Source organism: Lichenostomus cassidix, chromosome 7 (genome assembly GCF_008360975.1).
Source record: "Lichenostomus cassidix isolate B80296 chromosome 7, HeHo_3.0, whole genome shotgun sequence".
Classification (NCBI taxonomy): domain Eukaryota; kingdom Metazoa; phylum Chordata; class Aves; order Passeriformes; family Meliphagidae; genus Lichenostomus; species Lichenostomus cassidix.
In genome coordinates this window covers 17,240,595-17,265,393 of record NC_139488.1, presented here as the reverse complement: position 1 = coordinate 17,265,393, position 24,799 = coordinate 17,240,595, and the positions used below count along the sequence as shown (strand labels likewise).

Genomic DNA, 24,799 nt, shown 5'->3' with positions numbered 1-24,799 from the left:
GCATGGCAGGGCTCTCTGGAGGAGGTGACAAAGCCATGGAGTTACTCATGGGTTACTGAGCTGAGTCTCTCATAAATCACTGTTATCTACATCAAATGAGTTTGCAACTACATCATGATCCTGAGCCTCCGGGAGACACTGACACGCCAAATACTGATCTACAACCCTTTAAGCTGGATAAAAATGCCAAGAAGGTGAAGCTTAGGATACCTTGAATGAGCAAAATGGCAAGCAGTATTACAGTGACATCTTTGTCAGTTTTCAAATCATCCCAGAATTTTGTTCAATGCTCTCCTTTCTCTGTGGTTTCCTAGTGCTTCAAGAGCTGACACCATTTGGCATCCAACAAAGTGTAGGAGGAGACTGGGAAATACAGCACCCCCCAGACTCAGGGGACCAGTTACAAAGCATTACAAAGAGACACTTGTCTGTGCATGGACAGGAAGACAATCTGCAGGGGCCAGACTCCAAATTCTGGTTTTGCTGCTGTCCAGTGAGAGTTTTCCTTCCTTTTGAAGAAAATATCCATCATTTGGGAGGGAGTCATAATCGCAGCATTATTTTCATTGCAGAAATCAAGTGGCACCAAAGCCATAGCAAAAGCCTTCTCACAGTGTCAGAGCCAAGAGGAAAGGCAGCTAGAGTCCCTTGCCATGAGATGGTTTACTTTTGCTTCCTAAGTTGTTTTTGTTGGAGATCTGCTGGTAATTTTATCTGCGGAGAGTGATAGGATCGATTTAACACTGACAGTGTGCTGTTGGAGCCAGCCCATGATCAGTGTGAATCCAATGGTTTAATTGGATTCCCAGCCTAAGTCCTGCACTTTGCAGGGAAAAACGAACAGAATAGTATCAGCCACCAGAGTAAAATTTGGGTGGAGGGGAGGAAAATGGTGAGATGGTTTTCTTTTCAATTCGTGTCTCTCACACAGTTGCTGCCCTCCTTTGATATTTGTGCATGGACCGAAGAAGATGTGGTGAGTATTTTGTGTTAATGTGGCCAGGGTTGTGCTGCTGGAGCTCTCCAACAAATTGCAGTGGGTGTGGCGGGAGGGAAGGTCAGGTCAGAACATCTAGGTGAGATTTTACTGTTGTTTGTTTGGTGAAACTTGTGTCCCAGAAAGGCTTGAAAATTACCTTGAGTAAATTAAGGATTTAGGTTACCTTCATAAAACAGTCACATTCTCCAATATCCAGAAAATAGTGGTAGCTGGGAACTGTCAGAAGCCAGGAGGGCATTCCTGAGTCCTTGTTTAAGGAATGTAGAAGTGCCCAAAGACCTGACCCTGGACAGGACAAACTGGGTTCAAAGGCTTTATCCCACTGCGTGCCACCTGGATGGCAATTAGCTGAAAAAAAGTGAAAGGCTTTTTAGGGGATGTAGATTCTCTTTTTCATATAAAATAATGGCATTGAGTACTTTTTACCTTTTTATTCAGTTAAAAGGCTAACAAGACACATCAGTGATTTACCTCTGGCACAGTGATGTGTCAAAATTATTTTAATGTTCTGTCAAGCACTCTCTTTGTGTGTTGTGCATCGTGGGGTTGTTTGGCTGATGTTTACCAAAGGACTGTCTGGAAAACCAGTGCAAAAGCCTTAAGAGCCCTGGCTCCTTCACTTCAGCCCTTTTAGCACGTCACATTTCTCAGCTACTGCTTTGGTCATTTCAGTTTTCATGACAATAAACTGACAAAGGTGGCTGCAAAATGGAAAGCAATTTGGCAAAGCTAAATAGAATTAATCACTTGCAATGGTGAATCTTGAACCATTTATCCCAAAGTGAGAAATATTTTTGAATTTTGTTTTAAAAAGGATGATTAAATGTGAACTCCTAATAACTGTAGTACAAAATTTTGATAATTTGAGCTTCAAGATTGATTCCTCTTTTTTGCAGTATTTCTGGATGCAACAACTTACTAGAAAAGGTAAAAGCTATTAATATGTACTTTCATATTCACATTTATGAATTTGTATACATTTGTTCATTTTTCCCCCCTCCAATCAAGTACCCTGTGGATTTCTGAATAACCTCTTTTATCTTAAGGCGATACTTCTGGTGAAATGAGTATCTATGCTAGCTTGTTTAAGGAACATCATATCACTGGGAAACAATTGCTTCTTCTAGAAGAAGAGGATTTAAAGGACATGGGAATTGTTTCCAGAGGACACATCATCCATTTAAAGGTATTCTCAGCTTATATTGAATGTTGCAATAGGTTGTAGTGTGAATATTATGGAGTCTATGGGGTTTCAGTAGTATTAGCAACAGAAAAAGTTACAAAGCTAAACAGAGAACATATTTGGTATCTAAAATAAACAGTTATAGCTTCATATGGATCTAGAATCCAAAGCAACCTGAGCATTTAATGAGGCTTGAAAATGTGCTGTGGTCTTTATACTCCTCTGTAGTTCTTGGTTTTCTTGTGAGCTGGATGGCAATACTGCTACAGATTCACCTAGGAGGGCTATTCGCCCAGCAGAAAAGCTTGGGAATCTTCAGAGAGAGTTCTCTTTAGCTGAAGGAAAAATAGACACAAAACCAGTTATCTGAACTGAAATTGCAACTTCCACGTCTCCTTTATAGTATGAAGCATATTTGGACTGACAAAACTGTGTTGGACAACTTTAAAGCTGATTGACAGCCATGTTTCTTTGCTCTTAAACCTTTGCTTTAAAACAGTGTTTTAAATATCTAATGTTTGGAATGAGTTAAGAAAGTCACGGTCTGGAATATGTGATCATGACAGCAGTAATGGTATTGGTATTAGTACTGTAGCCACAGGAGAGTTCAGTTTTCTGGCAGTCATCTTTGGGAAAGGGATTCTCTAAAAGCAGCATCTATAATTCTGTTGGGTCACAATCATTTTAGATCACAATTTGCTAGTAAAGAGATACTTGTATCCTAATTGCTAGTCCAGTAAATTTAGCTTCGTAAGTCCCGCAAATTTGTTCCCCTTTTGCTCATCAGTCATTTTTTTCCCTGCCTACACACCATTACTGATATATTTCATTTATGTTTCCTACAGGGAAAATTACTGAAACTTAATAAAGTCAATAATGCCCAAAATGAAAGATCTCAGCTTGCTGGGTTGATTGAGCATAAATAAAAACAACAAAAACAACCCCCCAAACATCACTGTCTCTGATTAAGCACGTCTGATTCTGAATATGAAACGGGGCCAATCTACCACAGTAGTTTCCAGAACAGGGCTGTGTTTTAAACTCTTCTCACATGCCCTAATGTATCCACAGTGGAAAACACAGCACTTGGAGTTGCACTGTTTTTCATGCTGGTTTTTGCAGGACGAGATACTAAATAACTCCTATCTGGTTTTGTTGCTTTTTTTTTTCTAGACTGCTATCGAGAAGTTAACCCATGACTACCTAAATCTATTTCATTTTCCACCATTAATTAAGGCAAGTCTCATTGTTGATATAAGACGTGCTTCTCGTGCTGGTATGAATATTTCACTCTTCTCATGTCTCAACTTTCTCCCATTCAGGGGAGGGTGAAGCTGCTGTTCCTGCAGAGGGTTGTACCGAATGCAGAGGGTCAACAGCAGAGATGGGTCACACCAGAACAAGTAATAGGATAATCAAAGTTGTTTTCAAGGAGGTTCTAAGATTTTATAATGGAACCAGTGGAATAAAATTAGAAGACAACTGGTTGCAATTAGTTTTCTGTCATTAATCAGAAAGTACTTTGAAGAGCCAATCCTCCAAACTGCTGCCACCAACTGGTCACCTGTCGCTGTTGAGCAGCTAGCAGAGTAATGAAAACACCAGTTCTCAGTGGCAAGAAGGAATGACCTTTATTGTTTTGATTTCATCACATATATAGAGTTCTCAAAAGTCACCCAGATTGGTCAGTCAGAAGCCTTCCCCCAGGCCTGATTGGCCAGGCCTGCACTGCCCAAGTTCTGGGACACTGTTCCAATAACATCCAAACTTTATCTTTATTTATAAAACACAAGAAAAATTCTCATGGGAAAAACCTGTGCTAGCCACAGTCACCACTGAAGAACAGCAGACCCCTGGCACAGAATGAGCCTATCATTCCTCAGTTTGCTAAGGTTACCAGAGAGGATGATTGAGTGTCTAGTCACCCTTATGTTAATCTATTGGTTTTCTAATATCAGTAATAAGACCCATGCAAAAGAGAGAGGGTGTTTGGGAGCCTTGGTGTTGCTAGAACAGATATTTGCCTAACTTAGTTCAGTGAACTAATCAAGCAATTCTAGACCCCAAATCCTGAATTAGCTTTTTAGTCATAATTTATTGCACAGCTATAGAGTGAAATCCACTAGAAGTGAATTTGCATAGAGCAAAACTCTGTTCCCTGGAGGGGAAAAGGAAAGTCAGAGCGTTGCTGCCTTGCTGTGCCAGCTGCAATTCCAATGGCAGAGGCTGCCACAATGCTCACAGAAACACTGCAGTGTGCCAGAGCAGCTCAACCAGGAACAGAAATCATACAGCATCTCCTAGTTGCCATCCACTGCCTGCCCTAAACCCATGCAGAAGCCTTTGCCCCTCTTGGAGTGTGGTGTCTCCTTCCTGCTGCCTGCCAGACTTGTAGCATCTGAAAGGCAAATCCTTTCTTACACCAAAGAGCTTGCTCCTGTCTCCCAGTGATTGTGGTAGATGTGAATTCTCACCTTTGACTGGCTTTTTGGCAGGATTCTGCAGGTGGAGCTGAAGAAAGCATAGAGAAAGTAGTGAATCTTGAACTTGTTTTTGGTTATCACTTGAAGCCGGGAAATGGTCCAAAGGTAAGCTGGGAGTGCTGGATCCGTTGGTTTGGTTAACAGTCCCTACTCAGAGGGTCCAGTTTATTCTGGACACAAAAGATAAATTGGCACAAGAACCCTCTTGGTTCGGAAAGTGCTGACTGAATGTCAAGGTGGCAAATGGGGCTGCGTCAGTGCTGAGGAACCGTGCCCAAGAACAGGCAAGGAAGAAAAGAGTGGCAGAGAAAGTTTTGGCTGAAAGCTTTTGTTTCCTTGTGAACAATTTTTCAAACTGTATTTTGTAATTTGGGATTTCATTTTGTTCCTTTTATCCCAATGGGTGTGAAATAATAATCCATTTATTAAAAAATCCCCACTGACAGTTGAGCAGTGGCACACACCTGATGTTGGTGGGCAGACTTACTTTTGTCTCAGCAGAAAGGAGATACTGTTTTATGCAACCAGGAGGAGTTTGGAAAATGCATGGTATGCATGGCTGCTGGCTGGGCAGGACAGGACTGGTCCTGATGGTGACTGTGTGCCCTCATGGTACTGGGGAAGGAGGGAGGGGTAGTGGCAGCACATCGCACAAAACTGCTGTGCATCAGCTGGTAAAAGGCAATTGCCAGCATGCCACATCCTAATCAGACCTCAGCTCCAAGCCGAGCTGGTTCAAGGATCTCTCGTTACACCCTGTGTAACAGGAATGTTGATGAGTCCAGATGTTCCAGCAAAGGATTTCTACCACATTGTTTTTTCTCAAGAGTGAGGTTTGTCCCATGCTTTTTGTTTTCTTTGTCCAGCTTGCCATGGACTCTGAGTTCAAGGGTTGTAGAATTAATAATCTATGTGGAAATGGTGTGCAAAGCATTTCTGAGCTAGAGTCAGGGGTTGTGACAGCAGGATTTGTTTCCTTTTGTATTTGATAAATCTGCATTGTGTGTCCACCCTAAACTTGTGGGAGGCTGACTTTCATCTTATGTTATCTGGCTGCTTTGCTTTCAGGGCATATTATTTGCAGAAGTCCCTTGATTTCTGTACTTGGTGGTGCTTGCAGAGAAAGCATTTAGGTTTGAACTTAGTAGGAACTTGTACTTGTACTGAAATAATTTCATCAATTTGAAAAAGCTTTTTGTCTGGAGATTTCCTTTTTTAGTTTGTTTCTTTTATCCTAAGTACTTCTTTTTCCTATAAAAATCTTCTTTATCACTATGTGAATTACTTATACTGTCTCAGTGTTCTTGAATGCATGTTGCTTATGCAGCTGTACAGCTGTTTTTTTGTAGGTGTGCATTTTTCTCTCCCATGTGCAACTAACTCTTCAAGGAACTGACAGTCCATGAAATAGCTCATATCTCCCTTCCATTTCCAGTATGGTCTGTGAGCCATAATGCAGGGAGGTGGGCAACCATCCCCAGGAAGGAGCAAGAGAAGGAGCAAATAGACCTCTGAGCACTGGAGAGAAGTTCATGTTGTACCAATGCCTCCTTACGTTTGAAGACAAGTAGATGTTTTAGCCATGACAGCAAAATGTGCAAATGAGACTGTATGCAAAGTCTATGGGACAGAAGCTGAATTGTTATGAGAGGGCAGAGTTAGTTCAATGGGCCTATGTAAAGCTGACATAACCTCTGCAGGTTTCTGACAACCTGTTTTATTTGGTTCTGCCTTCCCTGTGAGCTTTTAATTGTTCCTGTCTGCTCTGTGTGCTGTGGGGCTCTTTTCTAAGGAAGCCATTCCCTCTGAAGCTGTGGTTGCATGCCAGGCATGCCTTCCCTGTCAGCAGCATGCCATGTGCTTAGTGAATCTCTTCCAGGGAATGCACTGTCACCTGAATGTGTCTGGGCTGGAAACATCTGTCTGAGATCTACACATTGTACCTGCCTTTAAAGATGTTGCAGCAGAGCCAGTTTGAAAAAGTGGACCAGAAGGAGTAGATCACCTGAGCTTTTGGGCAGGATGCAAGGGCCAACATGGGCAAGTAATTTACATTAAACATAACACTAACAAAGACTGGTGTGGTACATACAGAATAGGAAATGTGGCTAGCTTGCGTCTTTGAAAACCCCTGGATACAATCTTCTAGCTCCCCTAGAGGCTGCTTTGAGTCAGCTACTGTTGCCATCTAGATTTGTTTCAAAATGAATTGGAAATAGAGAGTAAACCAGGATTGAAGGGTTTAAATTTCTTTTATTGTCCCATTTTTATAAAAGAGTGGTGCCTGTTCCTGTAAAACTGGGTCAGCAGAAGCACTTGGGATCATACCTTCCACCATCTTTTTAGCTAAAAAGCTGGCCTACATCAGTTTAAAAATAAATTTCTCAAAGGAACTTTACCCTAATCAGTCCCTATAACCAGCTGCCTAGCTAAGAAGCATTTCTCCTGTTTTAGTCATGAGGAAAAAGAGGCAATAAGCTCAAATCTGGGTTACACATTGAGGGTGCATGTTCCCTGGGTGATGTGTAGGCTGCCAGACTTGTGTACAGCAAGAGAGGTTATTAGACTCAGCTGGGAGGTGGTGCTGTGCAGCAGGAAGGGCTCTGTAAGGAGAACAAGTGATGCTGGGAGGTTTTACACCAGGCTGGCTCTGTGCTGGTCTTCTGGGCCGAGTTCCCATTAGTTATTGTAGTGCATCTGCTGGTGTACTTGCACCTGGAAGCAAGCCCATCCATGTCATTGGAGGTGGCTCTGCCCAAGCATGGGACAGGATGGACACATGGGACAAAAGCCTCCTGGTCCAAACTAAAGCCCTGGAGTGGGCACAGCCTTGGAGTGCATTATGACATACAGCAATACCACTGGATATAAAAGTGCTGGATAAGCTGGTCCAGGACCCAGAAACCATTTCAGGGGTGCTGGTTGCTTCTGATGTGTTTGGCTGGGAAGAGCACAGGACCATCTGTGGTGTGAAGATGGTTTCCCAGGGCACAGGTGTCCTCTCCCAGGCACTGCACCATGCCCCTTCAGCACAGCCAGCACACCTTCTTCATCAGCAGGCAGAAACTGAAGGTCCTTAGGAAAGGCAGTGCCTCTTAGCAAGGATCCTGCTGGATAAGCTTCAGGACAGCATTTGAATGTTCAGCCTTTTATATATGCTGAATGAAACATTGACTTCCCAGAAACAGCTTTACCAGCCCCGTATTTTTTATCTAATTTAAACTGCATCTTGTAGTGGGATTATGTTGGTTTCCACCAGCTGACAGATGCAGTCATTTCATTACAGTTTCCTTCCTTTTTTAGCTGCATCTTGGGAGGCGATAAAAGCTCAGTTGACCTTTGTGCTCTCTGAATGCATCAGGAGTGAGCACTGCAAAGCTAACCTGGTTTTTAGAGGTTTCTTTTCCAACTCTTGTAGTTCAAGTTATGTGGTTACTTCCATTCACTGCCTTTTCATGACCTTTCTGTACATAATTCCCAATGAGCTGAAAGGTGATAGATTTAGACTTTTTTTCCCCCACAAATTAAAAAAAAAGCAGGGAACCACCAATTAACTACAAGATGGAGAGTAAAACAACAAACCCTGGCCATTGTGGCTTGAGCTGATTTGCAGGACTGCAGGGGGAATTTTCAATGGCTTTCTCATCCTAGATGGCTCATTAAAATTTCCCAATCAGGGGAAGGTGTCTGAGCTATGTTGGCTCTGCACTGATGAATCACCAAACCCCTTGAGAAGGATGCCTTACAGTCTTTTTGCCTTCTATTGATGCATTCTTTAGTTTTGGTCCTCAAAAGGGCAGATTTCACTATGCCATTGAATGTTTTCATTTTTTACCAAGAGTGGCACAATTTGACCTATATCCAAACACAAGGCCTTGAAGTTGGCTCACCATTGCACCTTATGTTTCCCCAGTTACCTCTCTCTCCATCTGACAAGGAAAGGAGCAGAGCCTCTTCAAAACCATCTGCCGTGTGAACTCTTTTCTAGCCTTGAATATCCAAACTGAGATATATTTTAATGCTATTATTTAAATGTGTAGTGCAAAAATATATTATATATATTAAATATATATTAAGGTTACTTCAAAGAGACACTGTGACCAACTCTTCATGTGGAGAAGCCTTGGCTGGCAAAATGCAGGCAGTACAAGAAAAAACAGTACAGAAATAGCTGTAACTGGAATGCAGTTTCACAAGTGCCTGAGACTGTTTCTGCTGCTTGTTCCTCTCCACCCTCCCACTATATCAATGCTCATAAATCCTTTCTTTACTTCCTTAAAAATAAAGCAAGAGCCAACGTCTAAAATTTCAGTTTTACAGTTTTTCAATAATATATATTCTCCATGCTCCACAGGTATTTTAACCCACTTCAGTAAGTAAAACTGGAAGAGGAATTGGTTTTATCTGACCCTTCCTTTGCACAATAATCACAGGTACCTTGACTTTCTAACATGGCATTATTTATCATTATCTCAAAATGGCATCTTCTAAATCCTCTCTCTTTAATTCCATCTCAAAGTACAATGCTTTCACTACTAAAGATTAACAGTTAATGCAAGAATCAGAGTAGCTGTGTTTGTGTGCCATTTTCGTTGATTTGCTCCTATTCTAACAAGCAGTCAGTGAAGGGTCACAAAAGATTACCTAATCTGTAAAATAAAATCACAGCCACATTAAAATACTGCCACCACCATTAAGAATGGATTCATGTAGTCTGTCAAGAAGGTGGATCAGTGCAGGTGATCCGAGCTCCTGGTATTTTCTTTCAAAGAATCTTTTTAGGACCATGTATTGCTTTTGCATGAGGTGGAGCTGGTATATAACTCCATCATCTTCACTGGGGTTGCTCTAGCTGCTGCATCCATGTGTAACTGAGATCAAACTCAAGACAAGACCTTTAAAAATCCTTGCGTAGGCAGTGCTATACCAGGGATTCCCATCAGAAATTATTCCATAGTCCTGAAGAGATATACAGATTTCCAGCTATGTATTTTGCTCACTATACTATCTAGACGTTTTAATCCAACGATTTAGTTTTATACCTTGGCCACAGAATTAACTTGCTGCCTTGCACACATTCTCTCTTATGTACAGCTTTGGTCATGGATATGTCTGCACAAGCACAAACAAGTTCCCAGTGGTCTGTAGGCTTGGCATGTGCTCTCCAGAAAAAAACCTGGAAGAGGAGTCTTTGTTCCCAGCATGTGCAGGACATGTCCAGTGGCCCTGCCATGCCTTTTCTGAGCTCCTGTGCACCCTTGTCCCTGCAGCCAATGTGCTGCAGAGCAGCAAGCCCCAGAGAGTGAGCAGTCACCTCCATGTGCTGCAGTGGGGATGTGGTGTCTGCACGGCTCCTGCACGTTGTTCCCACAAGTGGTCCACAGGAACTGCCCCTTGAGGACAGCACAGGAGGCACCCATGCAGCCCTCAGGAAAGGGATGTGTGCTTTTTGTGCTTTATGATCCTGCTGTTGCAAGCAGGCTGCTCATGTGGATGATGCCTGCGGCTGTAACACTGCCGTCTGCTTCTGCTCACATGGCAAGGGCAGCTTTTGGTGAATGCTGGGGTGTCACTGAGCTCCTGTCTTGCCTGCTGCAAGCCCCTGTTCTCAGGGCACCAGCCCCCAGCACGTAGCAGCACTGGGTATTTACCATTGTGTGCCACTGTGTTGTGCACAGAGCTCCCCAGTGCTGGATGTTCAAGAAGGGTGCTGCCAGGGCACAGATATTTTTGGTGCTGCTGGTTGGTCTGTGTAGGTGTTCAAGGGCCTCATGCTTCTCCAGGCAAAGCTGCAGTCACTCTGTGCCTGTTGCCTTGCACAGGAGTAAGGGCTCCGGCTCGGAGGAGGCACCCAGGCAACTGATAACATAAATATATCTTCCTCTTGCTTTGTTTCTGTACATTTTAAGACCATCTCTCTCGCAAGGCCTCCCCTCCGCCCCTCTTTTTTTCTGCCTGCACAGCTGAAACAAAACCGGCGGTGGAGCCACCTTCTCTTGCTGGAGCCTGGCTGGCAGCAGCCTGCCCTGACCTGAGACACCAGCCATTGTTAAGGGTATAACACATTTACATATTTTGCAATAAAACATCAGTTATTTGCATTACTGTGTCAAGTTTTATTTGATTCTTTCACCTAAAAATGACTCATTTTCCTTTCTTGTATTTTAAAAACCAACTACTCTAAGCTTGTTTGAGAATAATCAAAAATTGCCCATTTAGCTAGAAGTCATTTTCTTTTCAAAAGGCAAATGTTATTTAATCTTTCAGCTGTTCATTGTGCCATCATAAATACTTTCTTTTCAGCACAGTTGTGGGGACTGAAATGAGCCCACTAATTGCCTCCCATTTCGACTGACATGTGGTGGTTTAGTGGAAAGAGAACACAGCGGGGAGAAGGAAATAGGAGGCTGAGAAAATGAGAGCTAATTATTTTCACTGCCTCATGTCAGGCTCTGTGTCAGCCTTGTTTTTACAAACTGGAAGGTTTAGCACTAAATAAAACAAACTGGCGTCATGTTTTTATATACTGGCAGTGTCATGGAAGCAGCTGCACATCTCAAAGACAATATAATGCCTGCATTCGCATGGACACCATCTGACAGCCACTGTGAGCCACTGCTAATGAGGATATCACAGTGGTGCCAAGTGAAAGGTGCTGAATTATGTATGATTCTTCATCAGTGCAGCAATAGTCCTGTACATCATTATGAGACATTGTTTTGCTGAAGAGATTAAAACATTCTTAGTTCCAGACCCTGCAACCTATACATGCTACAAGAGGTTATTAATGGAATTTTTAGGGAGAGTTTCTTGTGGATTTCTTTTTGGTTAAAAATATCTCATGGGACAAAGCTGTGGTGGGTCATGACACTATATATATAAAGAAGAGAAGCAAATTAACCATAATTGTGTTATCTTCCTTTAAATCCAGTATAATAAAATATAGTGTAGCAGGGTGATACATAATGATAAATAACCCAAGTGCTGTCACTAGATGTTCAACTCTAATGCCTTTAAAACAGCAGGTTTCAGCAGCTGAGATAGATAATAGCTAAGAATGTAAAGGAGCTTCTGGGGACCTAAATCATCAACATGCTACTACTTTTAGTATCAGCATGGCCAACATTTTTTTTCATATTTGTTTCATCTTGCGCTACATCTTACTTTCTTCTAATATCCAGATACCTGCTACAATGCCATTTCCATTTTTATTTCAATCTTCGAAAAACCAGAAAAGTTTATTGCAGCAACTGGTTTTAAAATGAATGCTTTATTTAGGCCCCCTTGTAAAATGAAGTGCCTCCCTAGCAAAGGTTTTAAGCTGTTGTTGCAGGATATGTGTTTGCTGTTTAGAGCCTGTGCCTGATCTTTTTCATTTCCCTTTCAGGTTTTTTTTTGCAGACATAAACGCATATGGGGTTAAAGGAGTATTGTCACCACAGTAAGCTGGAGACTTAATTTTTAAAGTGTTCTTACTTTCTGTTTCGAAGCTGAGGAGAAGCAGATCAAATACATGTGTGATTTGCTTTCCTTTTCTACAATAATTTTCAGAATTTGTTGGTTTACTGGCTTTGTCAAAGTGTTATTTGGAAATGTTTTCACAAAAAGTTTTGCTGGTTGCGCCTCTCAGTTCTGAAATTAGATAATTTTTTAAAACAAAAAGCTGATTTTTTTTATTTAGATCAAAAGCAAGCAGGTAGCTATTGGGAGGTGTTTTAATGCATGAGTCACAAGATGTCCAGGGAAGTCTCTTTGAAAGACTTGTGTAAGCACATCTATCAACTAGATACTTTGAACAAGCCTTTTCCAAATTATTTTCCCACATGCATTGGCACTAAACGTGGTTTTGATCCAAGAATTCTTATGGCTACAATTCATCAAAAATTGAAATTCATATGCTTGGTTTTTCTAGCCAAATTTTTGCTAAAATGGATGAGCATTCCTTTCCTATTATGTGAGCATGAAACTCCATTGTAAAACAGGGAAATATGTCCCTTTCTTTCCCCAGCACACAAATCTTGCGTTATTTATTGTGGGGTTGAACAAAACGGTTACCAGGTTTGTAAGACAAGCAGCCACCTACTTATCTTAGATATTTGCTAAGTGCCTTGATTCTAAAGTCTCCTTCCTTCCTTCCTTCCTTCCTTCCTTCCTTCCTTCCTTCCTTCCTTCCTTCCTTCCTTCCTTCCTTCCTTCCTTCCTTCCTTCCTTCCTTCCTTCCTTCCTTCCTTCCTTCCTTCCTTCCTTCCTTCCTTCCTTCCTTCCTTCCTCCCTCCCTCCCTCCCTCCCTCCCTCCCTCCCTCCCTCCCTCCCTCCCTTAATATCTTTTCTTTTTGTCTCCCATCTCCTTCCCTTTCTTGCCTCTTGCTTTCCTTCTCTCTCTCATTCTCTTTTTCCCCTTTCCAGTAATGATTTTATAATAATACAGAATGAAAACCTTTCCAAATAAAATGAGACATGTATTTTTGAGGGACCAGAGTGGGTATCCTAGTATGGTATCTTGCCCTTTTGGTATCTGTGCAGTGTGGCTGGAGAGTGCTCCAAGAAGGACCAAAGGTTTGGGGGCTGGATTTGAGGGACAGGAGAGTGAGTGTTTCTCTGAAGATGCAGTGTAGAGCGGGGAAAGGCAGTGTTGTGCAGGGAAAGGCAGTGTTTGTGCAGGGCTCATGCATCCACCCCTGCATGGGGCAGCCTGACCCATGACTGCTCGGAGAGGGATCCTGCCTGCACAACGCATCTGGCAAGGGGATGGGCAGTGGCAATGCCTACTGCCTGCCAGACCCTGGATGTACACAGCTTGTCAGACTTTTTGCTAGAGGTGGTTGGTTGATTTATTTTGTTTATTAAAATGTCAGATCTAGTCTACAGGGACATGTGAGTGAACAAACAAAATCCTGAGTCAGGAGGGCATGAGAGCCCTGGCACAAGGTGCAGTTGTAGCTCTCAGGTGCCTGGCACTGGTATTACTCAGAGATGGCAGGAGATGTACTGAAGGATAGTACTTCATGTTGATAATTTTCTCTTTTATTGGCTCTGGTGTTTTTGTAAAATGTACAAATGTCATCAAGCATCTTGTCTGTAACCTCAGGTTTGATTCGCAATAGCATGAATGTCCTGCAAAAATGTCTGGGAACAAGAACATTGTGGGCAGGGAGAGGAGCTCAACTTGAGAGATGAGGAGATGTCAGAGCCAACTCACTTTGCTGTTGCTGTTCAGTTGCAAAGCAACTCCTCAGCCATGTCAGGGCCAGTGCATAGTGCTGAACCTGCCTGGGACAGGATAGGCATCACCCTGGGTCAGCTCACAAAAGCAAAAAGCAGGACAGAAAAGAGACAGCAAAGAGATATGGTCTGTGATTAGGAGATGGAGGCACAGGGTGACTTTGGCACCTGATCAGATTGCACAGGAAGCCAATAGCAGAACTGGAAACTGAACTTGGTGCCTCTCGGTCTTGTTTGGTGCCCTGACCACTGAACTGCAGTTCCCATCACTCAAACTCGCACTAGGGCAGTGCAAAAACCAACTCACACACCCTCTCTGCTTGTAAAATGTGGAGGCTTTCAATGGGGACAGATGGACACACTAGGCTAGTTGCTGGCATAAACATAATTTCTTGCTGCAGTTCAGAAACGATTGTATTTCAGTTTTCTTTTATCTTGGAATTGCCAATTCAATGAGTGATGGAAAGCTTTAAGACTTCTGAGGGCTGAGCTCCTATGTTACATTTAGGAGAGATGCAGGTGCAAACACCACCAGATAATCACATGTGTGAATGGATACATTTTCAGCTGCTGTACGTTTGTCTGTGCAAATAACTGCTTACACAAGCCCATGGCCCTAAGTGTCCATCTGTGTCCCCACTGAAAGTTTTTGCATTTTGCGAGCAAAAACAAAGTGAAGACTGCCTCCTGCAAGCGCTGAGCCCACACCTGCCTGACAGATGGCATGTGGCAGAACTGAACCCCTGGCATGTCTGGAGGAGCTCCTGTCTCTGTGAAGGGAAGGTCCCTCCTTCCTGTGTGAGGATGGACACACTCTGCTTCATTGTAGCCCTGTGGTCCCTCAGGGGACTGATTTTTGGAGGAGCTCAGTGCACGGCACAGTATCTCATCCCAAAGCACCTGCTGGGCAAACCAAATGTCGGCTGGTTTGCACCGTGGGCAGGAGGTCTCTGGTCCCTGGTGGGAGCCTCTCTGGCCACAGACATGAACTCCAGCTCCAGCACTCAGCCCATGTGGGATGTCCTGCAGGATGCCAGCCATCACTTTCTGCAGGCTCACACCTGTGCAAAGCGTGGGATGTTGGCCCCCTGTTTAGCTCAGGGGATTATTTAAGGATGCCTTTTATTGCTTTGGTTTATTGAACTTGCTGTGATTATTTTCTAAGCTGAGCTTGTTTATAATTAATAGTGCAGTTGGAGGTGAGTGGAAGTTGAGGATTGTCAGTGCCTTGCTGGGCTCTCAGTATCAGAAATAACTGAGCGGTGGCAGCAAGCTCATCCTTTTGCCCATCATTTGAGCGATTGCCTTGAAGGTGTTGCACAGACTCTCTGGTCACTTGTTCCCATGTTCACTGGGACAATGTCCTTGGGGCTGGCTGCCCGCACAGACTGTGACCCCAGGTGATGCCTCCCACCACAGCCCTGTCCCTCACTGCCCCGGGGTGTGCAGAGCTCCCAAGCCATGTGCTCCAGCAGGCTTGTGTCCAGGTGAGGCCATTCAGGGACACCACACCTCGGAAGACATCCAGGCCTGTCAGCATGGCAGCTGCCTTGCAGGGCGAGCTAAGAGAGGAGCAAACAAGGCAGCCGAGGGTTTTCCATTACCAACACTTGTGCTGCAAATATGTTTATGTCCCTTAACTTTCTCATTGGGTTATTTTTCCCTTCGTATATTGAGGATTAGATTTTGGGTTGTTTCGGCTTTCAGTTGTGTTTCATTTTGGGTTTTGTTGTTGAGTGCTTTTTTCCTATTTGTATTCTAACAATCCAGCATTCTTTTTTTTATTATTCATAGGATTGTAAATGGAAAATGTACATGGAGATGGACGGGGATGAAATTGCAATAACCTACATAAAAGATGTGACATTCAACACTAACCTACCTGATGTAGAGATTTTAAAGATGACAAAGGTATTTACAGCCTTAAAGCTTTCACGAATTCACAGATCTCAAACAAAGACATTAAAATACCACAGCAGTCGACTTTTGTGCTTGCAGAAGCTCAATCTCTTGACAGCTTTTAAATAAAATGCACATTTTAAATAGAATTGTATCATAATAGGAGTTCAGTATTTTGGTTCTCCTTTAAGCTGACAATAATGTTAACAATAGACAAATAAGAGAAGGAACTAATTTATATTTTCTTGTTTTAATTCCATGTTATACCCGCTGAATTTATAACCCCTTTTAAAAAAAAGAATTTTCCAAAAATTGCTTTATTTTTCAACAGAAGAAACTGATTTAAATGTTCCAGAAACTTCATGTGATTTCTCTCTCTCTCTCTCTCTCTCTTTTTTTTTTTTTTTTTTTGGCATGGTTTTAGAACTTTTACATGGTTCTAAAACTCTCTCTTTCATGCAACAGTGGATTGCAAAGACTGAAACCCATTGCAGACAGTACAGCACTGAACATCTGCAATTCACTGTCACTGGGCATTTTACCTTATTTCAGAGCCTGCCTGTAAATATTTACCAGTAAGCATTTAGACTACTTTTCCCTAAGCAACAGAAGTTCTGTTAATACAGAGGGAATTTAGTTAGCTATTATTTTAATTGTTTGTTTTTATTAATATGCTTCACTTGATAATAGCTAACAAAATAAATTTCTAACGGAAAAAATATACAGCTTGATTGCCAATTAGAATGCTGCTCTAATGTGCACTAAACACCCAAACTCTTGAGTGCTTTTAACTGTGAATTTCTGGGGCAAAATTAGGGGTGAAATCTTTAATTATTTTTTCTAAAGGAAAAAATGAAAATCAGATTGTCAACAGTAAATTTTAAGGAAAATGTGATAGAGGTATATACTATTTTTATAATTAGTGGTTTCTGGAACAACACTTGTGGGGTTTTTTGTTATTATTTTTATGATTGTTATTACTATTATTAGTTTTCTGTTTAATTTTCATCTTGGATATTTCAATTTTTCCTTTAAAGAAAAAGGCTTAAAGTTAAATAAACTAACAACTAGATACATTAACATTAACGTTAACTTTTCGCATACTTCAACATTTTTGTATTTGTCAAGGAATATCTCTGAGAATCTCTAGATATTTGTTCTTGCTTTCCTCTGTAAATCTAGCAGAAGAAAAAGTGTACATGCATAAAATGGAAAAGGTTTATGCCCCTATGAAAGCATTCCATGTTGTCTCATCTGCTGTGTGTTATGTATGGAAATCTCGTCTCAATTTCCTTTTGTAAACAAGGAAGTAAATATTTCAAAAATACATTGCTTTGTCCCGTAAACTTCCAAGAAAATTATTTATGTTAGCAATATAGGAATGAATGAAAAGAGGCAAATATTGTAAATATCTTTTGGGTGTTTTAGAAACAAGTCAGGAGATGAAGGCCACCTTATAAAACTCTCACTATGTTTTTTTCAGCCACCATTTGTAATGGAGAAGTGGATTGTGGGCATAGAAGAACACCAGTCTGTAGAATGTGTTGTTACATATGAGGTAAGCTCTAAGAAACAAAATAGTTGATCCAAAATAAAACCTACACAGGAGGTGTGGAAATAACATCCTCTGGCTTTGTTATATGCTATAATCAAGTCTCAGCAGCCTGTAATTAATTATAAAATCTAAAGTTCAGAGCAAAAGCTGAAGGAAGTTTACAGAGACAATGGCCTCAGACTGCTGCCTGGGATGGCTCTTCTTATCAAGGATGAAAGCTCCTTTTGCTTGAAGTGTAATGGTCAGTGTTGTTTGCATTATTTAAAGAGGCTGCTTTTTATCTTTTCAATGAAGTGCTAATTAGGAGAGCAGGGAAGTAACAGGAGACAAAAGAAAATGAGAAATCAAGAATAAGATAAGATAAAACCCAGAATACGATTTGATGTGATAGAAATTAGCTTTGTAAAAAGAGTTTGCAGTTACTTACAATAGTGATTTTATAAAGACCAACTCTGTCTGTCAGAAGAACATTAATAAATGAGATTCCAGCTCTGTCCTGAACAAGGATTCAGGCAGTGATGGGGAGACAGGCAAATCCTGGACCTTGCTTGCTTGTCTCAGAAGTGAAGAAGTTTACTTCCAGGCTGAAGTTTCTCACAGGAGTCCTAGGTACTTAACAGCAAACTGGAGCTTCATATGCCACAAAAATTTTGTTGGGGGTCCCCCTGTAAAAATACCTGCTTAGTCCTACCTCTTTTAGCAGAAAGCAGTGCACATTTGATGCTCACATTAACAGAACTAATAAAATGTATTTTTGTGTTTGTAGAGGAAGGCCTTCAGATCTTTCCTCCACAGGGTACAAGAACTGAAGCAGTTATTCAGTACCACATGTTTAGCATAATCACAAAGTACCAGCCAAAATTATCTTGAGTCTAAAAATATTTGAGAACTAGCTAAATGGTTTTACAAAACACTCTATATTGAAACCAATGCTGCTGCCCAAACAGTAGTGGAAGTTCCCTCAGAGGGGAGCTCAGTGTGTTGTGTGTTGCTCATCCTCACACTTGTGTCCTTCCGGAGCAGAGTGATGTTAGAGCTCCCAAAAGCACGAGGCACATCCAAGCTATCTGCTGGAGCAAGGTGAAAGCACAGGACGAGGTTGAGGCAGTTCAGCTCATGATACAGACCTCGCTCCCCAACTCAGAGGGCAATTCACGGAGCAGATCTGACTCAGGTAAGCCAACACGTGCACTTTATTGCTGACATGGGCAGGGTGTGTATGGAGAGAACAGCAAAAAGTCAGTGCATGTCAACCACCCCACTCAGCTTGGTGTTACCTGCAGGTGTGCTGAGGGTGCACTTGATCCCTCTGCATATCATTGATGAAGATAATAAATAGCACTCATCCTTATATGGACCCCTGAGGGACATCACATGTCACTGATGTACATCAGGACCCTGAGCTGCTGACCTCTGGATGCAACCATTCAGCCAATTCCTTATCCACCGAACAGTTCACCCATCAAATCTGTCTCTGTTTAGAGACAGTTTAGAGAGAAGAATATTGGGGGGCATGTCAAAGGCTTTACAGAAGTCCAGATAAATAACATCTGTAGCTCTTCCCTTGTCCATGGATATTAAGATCAGGAAGCGTTTTGCTCTCCTAGTCCTCATACCGCTGCCCATCAACTTGATAGGTGTGGGAAGAGGCTTACACTGAAGATTGAGGCAAAGCCTTCTCTCCATCTGTTGTTATTAGTTTCCAGTGCTGTTTATCAGGGGGGCACACCTTTTTTGAACTTCCCTTTTTTTGTTAACATAGCTGTGGAAACCCTTCTTGTTATTCTTTGCATCCCTTGCCAGTTTCAGTTCCAGCTTTGTTTTGGCTTTCCTCACTGCATCCCTGTACAACCAAACTTCATGTCTGTACTTTTCCCAGGTTGCCGGTCCTTGTTTCCACTTCCTGTATGTTTGCTTCTTTCCCTTTAGTTTGACCAGCAGTTCCTTACTCAGACACGCCAGTCTCTTGCTTTCTTTGCCCAATTTCTTGCTCCTGGAGAACTCTTGTGCTCTATGGAAGACTTCCTTAAAGGATCCGCCAGCTCTGTTCCACTCCCTTGTCCCAAGGGTATTGACTACGTCCTTGAGGAGCTGGAAGTCTGTTTTCCTAAAATTCATGAGCTTAACTTTAGCTGACCCATATCCCTCAGGACTGCAAACTCTACCAATGCATGATCATTGCAGCCCAGGCTGTCTCCAGTCTTGATGCCCCTGATTAACTTGCTTACATTGGTGACCGTCAGATCTGTATTTCCCTCTGGTAGGGCTGTCTGTTACCTGTCTCTGAAGGGTAAGGAGGATGACCTATATGCTCCTTTAGGAAGCGTGCTGGAAGCAGTCCATGGTCATAAACTCAAACTCAGCAGGAGTGCTTCAGCCAGCTCTTCCCTCCCACCCATAGCCACCCAGCACACAGCTTTGCACATTTGCTGTGCTTGGATAAAGATGTGTGAGTGCAGACTGCTCTTGCTCTGGCCAGTGCTCTTGCAGGGGGGCACACATACTGGGGCTATAGCCTCAGAAGCTGCATGTGGGGTGGCAGAAAGTCCCCTGTGGATGATATGCTCTTTTGACAGGAACAATGCTGCCAGCCTGGCAGACACAAGTGCTCCTGACATCCTGCTCTGCTGCGAGGAAGAGTGGATATCTTCCCACTGCATTCTTCTTCCACAGCTCAGCCTGCCCATTTAAGCCAGCCCTGGTTCATCATTATCTGACTTCTGGAATGGTGTTGTTATGGCCTCTGGGGCTTGACTCATTCACTGAGACATGTTTAATAGTGCAGTGGGCTCTACAGTGCAGTTTTCATTTCTTAATGAATGTATGCTACTGACAGACTCACACTCAGCTCAGTTGACTCTAGCACAGTTCTGCCTTTAAGATCTGCTGTTGTTTTTGTGAATGTGTTTGTTAGCCAAGCTGTTTTTCTGTTTTGAGTTCACAGTAGGGCTGCAGAAATGTTTGGGTTGGGACAGCTGAGGAGCAGCACAGGAGCTGGAACAAGATACCAGTGAGCAGAGGAGGAACTTCTTAATTTTGTACACTACTGCCAACTGTAGAAGAATGACCTTGTGATTTGAGAGGGGCTGGGTTTGGACTACAGACACATCTAAAATGTGTGTGCTTATTCCTAAGTAGTTGTAATCCATTTGCAACACAATTATGTTTTGTAATTCAAATGGAACCTAGAGCACATCCTAAAAGACACATCTTTACTGCTGATTAGCTTTGCAGCTAGAAGTTACCCTGGTTTTGGGGTGATGAGCCCTGCAGCCATACCAAAGTGTGGTGTTGTATCTTCACAGGTTGGCTCTACCCCTGGAAGCCGAAATGCTTGCTTTTTTATCAGTGAGTGGTGGGAGAGCTTGTCTGTCTGTCCCTTTGGCACACTGGAGGAGTTACATGGAGGCACTAGTGTATTGTCAGCAGCCCATTGAATAGGCACAGTTCAGAGGAGGTGGGTTACCAGCCAGCATCAAAGCTGTGCCTCAGTTCTAGAAACCTTCTGGCCTGTCTTCTTTACTAGACCACCTATCCCAGGTTTAAAAAACCACCAAATCCAAGCACAAAGGTAAGGGTAATACCTGTCTAATAGGCTAAAATAACCAGCAGTGAAGGTACTACCTCTGTGGGCTACCACACAGAGCACTTAACTCAGTGTACAGAGTTGGTGGCTCGGAGACCATGTGAGGCAGAAGCCCCCCAGCCCATGAGATGCAGCTCCACAGGCCGCACTGGGAGATCCTTGATAGACAGTTGGATCCTGATCTGGCCACTGCTGATGGCTGTAAGGTGCAAGGACTGAAGGGAGCCCCTTGCTCAGGGGCATTGGCACTGGTCCCACGGGGCATGTGATGGCCACCTGAGTGTTGATAACGAATGAAGACCCAAACTTGAGTCTTGAGCCTGCTGTTTCCAGGTTTATGAGATCTGTGATTTACGTCCACAGCCTTGGAAGGAGGGCATGGGGGAATGGCAGAGGAGACTGTCTAGCAAGTACCTTTCAGCATGCATGTTTCTTTTGAAACCATGACTTTCAAGGAGGTTAAGAAGCAGAGAAGGCAATTCCCATCTATCTTTCTGTGAAAGAAGGTTCATATCTCAGTGCAGGTGGAGCTATCTGCTGTGTCGGTGTCACACTCACACCATGACAGGAAAGACAGTTCCCTTTTGACATACTTGACAATAAGTTGAAGTGATTTAAATCTCTTTGGATTCAGACAAAGTCTGGGGAAAAGAGCAGTGGAAGAGATCATCCATTACATTTTAACAAGAGCAATCCTAACGAGGACAGAGCCACTATCCAGCTCCCACAAAACTCCCCACGGTCAAGGCAGTGCTCCAGCAAGAGGCAGTGAGGATTATGCTTTCCTGTTGGAATGATATTAGCAATCTTCAAGGACAAATCATTCAAATCTCTCTAGAGCAAAATTATTTTAGCTGCTCCCCATGGGTCTTTGGCCAGAGCTGTGGCCTCGGATAAGAGGAATTCCTGGTCTCTGCTCTACCCACAAAGTAGCAAACCAGGCAGCCCTTGCAGTTCAAATGGAAAATTTACTGCTATTGTATTTGCTAGAGGCTTTCATGGAAACCGCAGGACTGACTTTCAAAACCACTTCAATCTGATCTCTGAAAGCTACAACTTTTGTTACAACCCCAGGGCTGTGACAGCAGGTGTAGAGGGAACTGTAATACCCTGAGTTGCTCACAGTTAAGCACTGTCTGAGCCAGCCTGGCTGAAGCCTGATGCCTCACTGGCTCTTCCACACACAGAGTTAGTTTTCTGCACGAAGCTGGATGCAAAGTAGATTGAATTCTGAATTTGTAGTAGCAACAACGACTGAAGTAGCTCCTGCTTCTTCCGTAGCAGTTTGAAAAGAAACTGGAGCCAGGGGTGGTGATTGTGGCTGCCACAGCTGGGATTTGCTGTGCCTCTGCACCGCTTCCTCTCTGTGCTGGGCTGCAAACACCACAACTGTACCAGGTGGGAGAGGTGCAGCTGGAAGGCAATGTTACAGCAGTACTGGTACCTTGGAGTGACCTCTGTGGCTGCTGCAGTCTCCAGGCTCTTTTGTTATGAAAGCTGTGAGAAATCTGATGAGGTTGCCAAGAACATCATAGGACATGTTTAAAACCAGGTTGGGTTAAAGAGACCAGAAAGGACTTGGGAGTGGGAACCCACCTGAAGAGCCAAGTGGATGGTTCAGTATCGGTCTTCTAGTCTAAGCTCCATCATCTGCAGTGGCATCTGCAGTGACAGAAATATTTCTATCGCTTGCTATTTTAAAAGCCCAACCTAGTGTTCAACCATAACACTGAACATACTCAAACCGAGGGCTATTTGCTGCAAGGCTGGGAGGGAAAGGGTGCTTTGAGGTTCTTCCGAGAGAAACCCTGGTCCCTAGCCCCACACCTTTTGTAAACCTGGCAGTGGTTTTCCATCGATTCACAGAAAGCTGACTGTTTCCATTTCCCTGGCAGGCACTGACAGCCAATGGATGCAGACGCTGCGCATGCACCAGGTAGCCAAAGCCATTTCTCTGCAGCACGGCCATCCGCACAGCCCCACCACGGTCACCCACTACCTGCCCTACCTTCACAGCCAGGACTCGTACGCCGCCGCCGTCAGGAGGACTCGCGCTCCCGTCACTCAGCAGCTCACGCCCATCAGCCACTCGAGGAACTCCTCTCCCCTGTCACACAGTTTGATGAGAAACATTTCGAACCTGCACTTGAACTCAAAAGGCAGCAGCGCCTCCAGCACAGCCTCGGACAGGTCTTCAGAGCGGGACAGGTCTGGCGGCAAGGGCAGAAACGCCTCGCACAGCGCTGCCTCCCGCAGCTCCTCGGACGGGCGGCGCAGCGGCACCAGCTCCCCGGGGCCGCCTCGGCACTCGGGCAGACCCAGCAGGACTCCTTTGCCAGCGGCCCCCCCAGCCTCCCAGCACCGCAGGTACCCCCGCACCCCTGCGCAGCCCGCGGCCATCCCCGGCATGCCCCCTCAGGGTGAGAGCGAGCCCAGGAGGGCCGAAGGGGAGAGCAGAGCCAGCGAGGGCGGGTGGATAAAGGTGCAGCACGCAAGGAAACCCCACAGGCAGGCTGCCAGCAAGCCGGGCAAGGAGAGAGCCAGGGGGAGCTGGCGGGGCCGGAGGATGTTCTGAGAGGAATTTGGCCCTTTATTTAACTGAATGTTCAACCTAGAGAAGATATGCCTGCTCGTATTTATTTTGCCGCACCGAAGCTGGTACCCGCCGGGCTGGGGCCTGCCAGTGGGCAGGGAGAGCTGCAACCTCTCCTCCTGTCACTGTCAGCGCCAAGGGATTTCATTTGGTATTCTGCCCTCCGTTTGGCTGCTCGCGTTCCCAGCTGACTGGATATCCACTCATTTGCTTAATATTTCAAAAATAAAATCCGTAAGGCACAGCCAGGTGCCACAATGAAAGGCTCTCCGTTTCATCCTTAGGGAAGTTGTGCTGTTACCTCTCTCCTCACCTCACTTTGCCTCTACATGCTGAGTCCAGCTCTGAGCAAGGTCTCCTCACCCCTTGTCTAGTCTGCATCTGCCAGGGCTATAGAAAGAGATGATATTTTTATCAGACCAGCATAGTATGAAAAAAAGGGACACAGGGACATTTTTCTTCAGGTCCACTTCAGTAGCTTCACTTCTCCACTTTCAGCTTGGCATCCCTTCTCAGGAATTTCTTACTTTGTTCCTTATTAAAAGCCCCAACACTAGCTACCCAACACCACTGAGCACACTCTGTCACATACATAGTTGTCTTAATCAGAAGGAGAATCAAAAACTAGGCTTTATTCTTTTGGGGAAAAAAATAAAAATAGAGTGAAAAAAAGGCATTGCCTTAATCATAGTTACAACTATCCCCACTGAGGTCTATGATAATGTTTATCCCTGTGCAGCTGGTATTTTTTAATTGAATTTTTAAATGTGGCCAGACTGTGTCGCTTTTGTCTTTCAGTCTTCAGGTAGTAAAGACAAGGTCAGCGAAGTTTCTGATTAATGTCGTCTTTAGCTCTGCTGAGAACAAAGACACAGCTTAGACTCAGTTGGCGTCAGAAAGTTTCTTCGTGGCCTTTTCACTCCAAGTTGATTTCACACAATTAAAAAGGAGAAAAAGAAGTTTGGGTTTCACAAGATGCAAGAGAGAAAAAAAGGAAGAAACAGATAAAGGAAGCTGAACCCAAAGCAATGCATGGTACCCTCTGAAAGCCAAGGAGCTGTAAATTAGAGATGCCTTTGAACAGGGTGCTGCACACCATCCATCCCAGGTGGTACTGGCTGGCACACCATTGTGAGCGATGCCAGCAGAGCTGCTGGCACGTCACCTGCTCAGGGTTAGGGGCCATGACCTTAGCCCTGTCACTGGATGTTCTAAAGGACATGTAAATTCCCTGCTCCACACCAGGGCCACTCCTGTGGGTATGTTCAGCTCTTCTTC

The 24,799-nt window shown here is 43.7% G+C and overlaps 1 protein-coding gene across 6 annotated transcripts in view; it reads left to right on the top strand.

Moving 5' to 3' along the window:
* Positions 1 to 23,784, top strand: part of MAP3K20 (mitogen-activated protein kinase kinase kinase 20) — a 90,823-nt gene extending 67,039 nt beyond the window's left edge. For 4 of the 6 annotated variants that reach the window (XM_085066437.1, XM_085066438.1, XM_085066440.1 and 1 more), the window contains exons 12-20: positions 932 to 976; positions 1,897 to 1,927; positions 2,047 to 2,186; positions 3,357 to 3,419; positions 4,679 to 4,771; positions 15,683 to 15,799; positions 17,271 to 17,345; positions 18,363 to 18,516; positions 22,824 to 23,784. In XM_085066437.1, coding sequence (XP_084922563.1) covers positions 932 to 976; positions 1,897 to 1,927; positions 2,047 to 2,186; positions 3,357 to 3,419; positions 4,679 to 4,771; positions 15,683 to 15,799; positions 17,271 to 17,345; positions 18,363 to 18,516; positions 22,824 to 23,503 — 1,398 coding nt within the window. In that variant the 3' untranslated portion in view covers positions 23,504 to 23,784. The remainder of the gene's footprint in view (positions 1 to 931; positions 977 to 1,896; positions 1,928 to 2,046; positions 2,187 to 3,356; positions 3,420 to 4,678; positions 4,772 to 15,682; positions 15,800 to 17,270; positions 17,346 to 18,362; positions 18,517 to 22,823) is intronic. The other 2 variants (XM_085066442.1, XM_085066441.1) reach the window with 1 other exon arrangement.
* Positions 23,785 to 24,799: the final 1,015 nt, after the last annotated feature.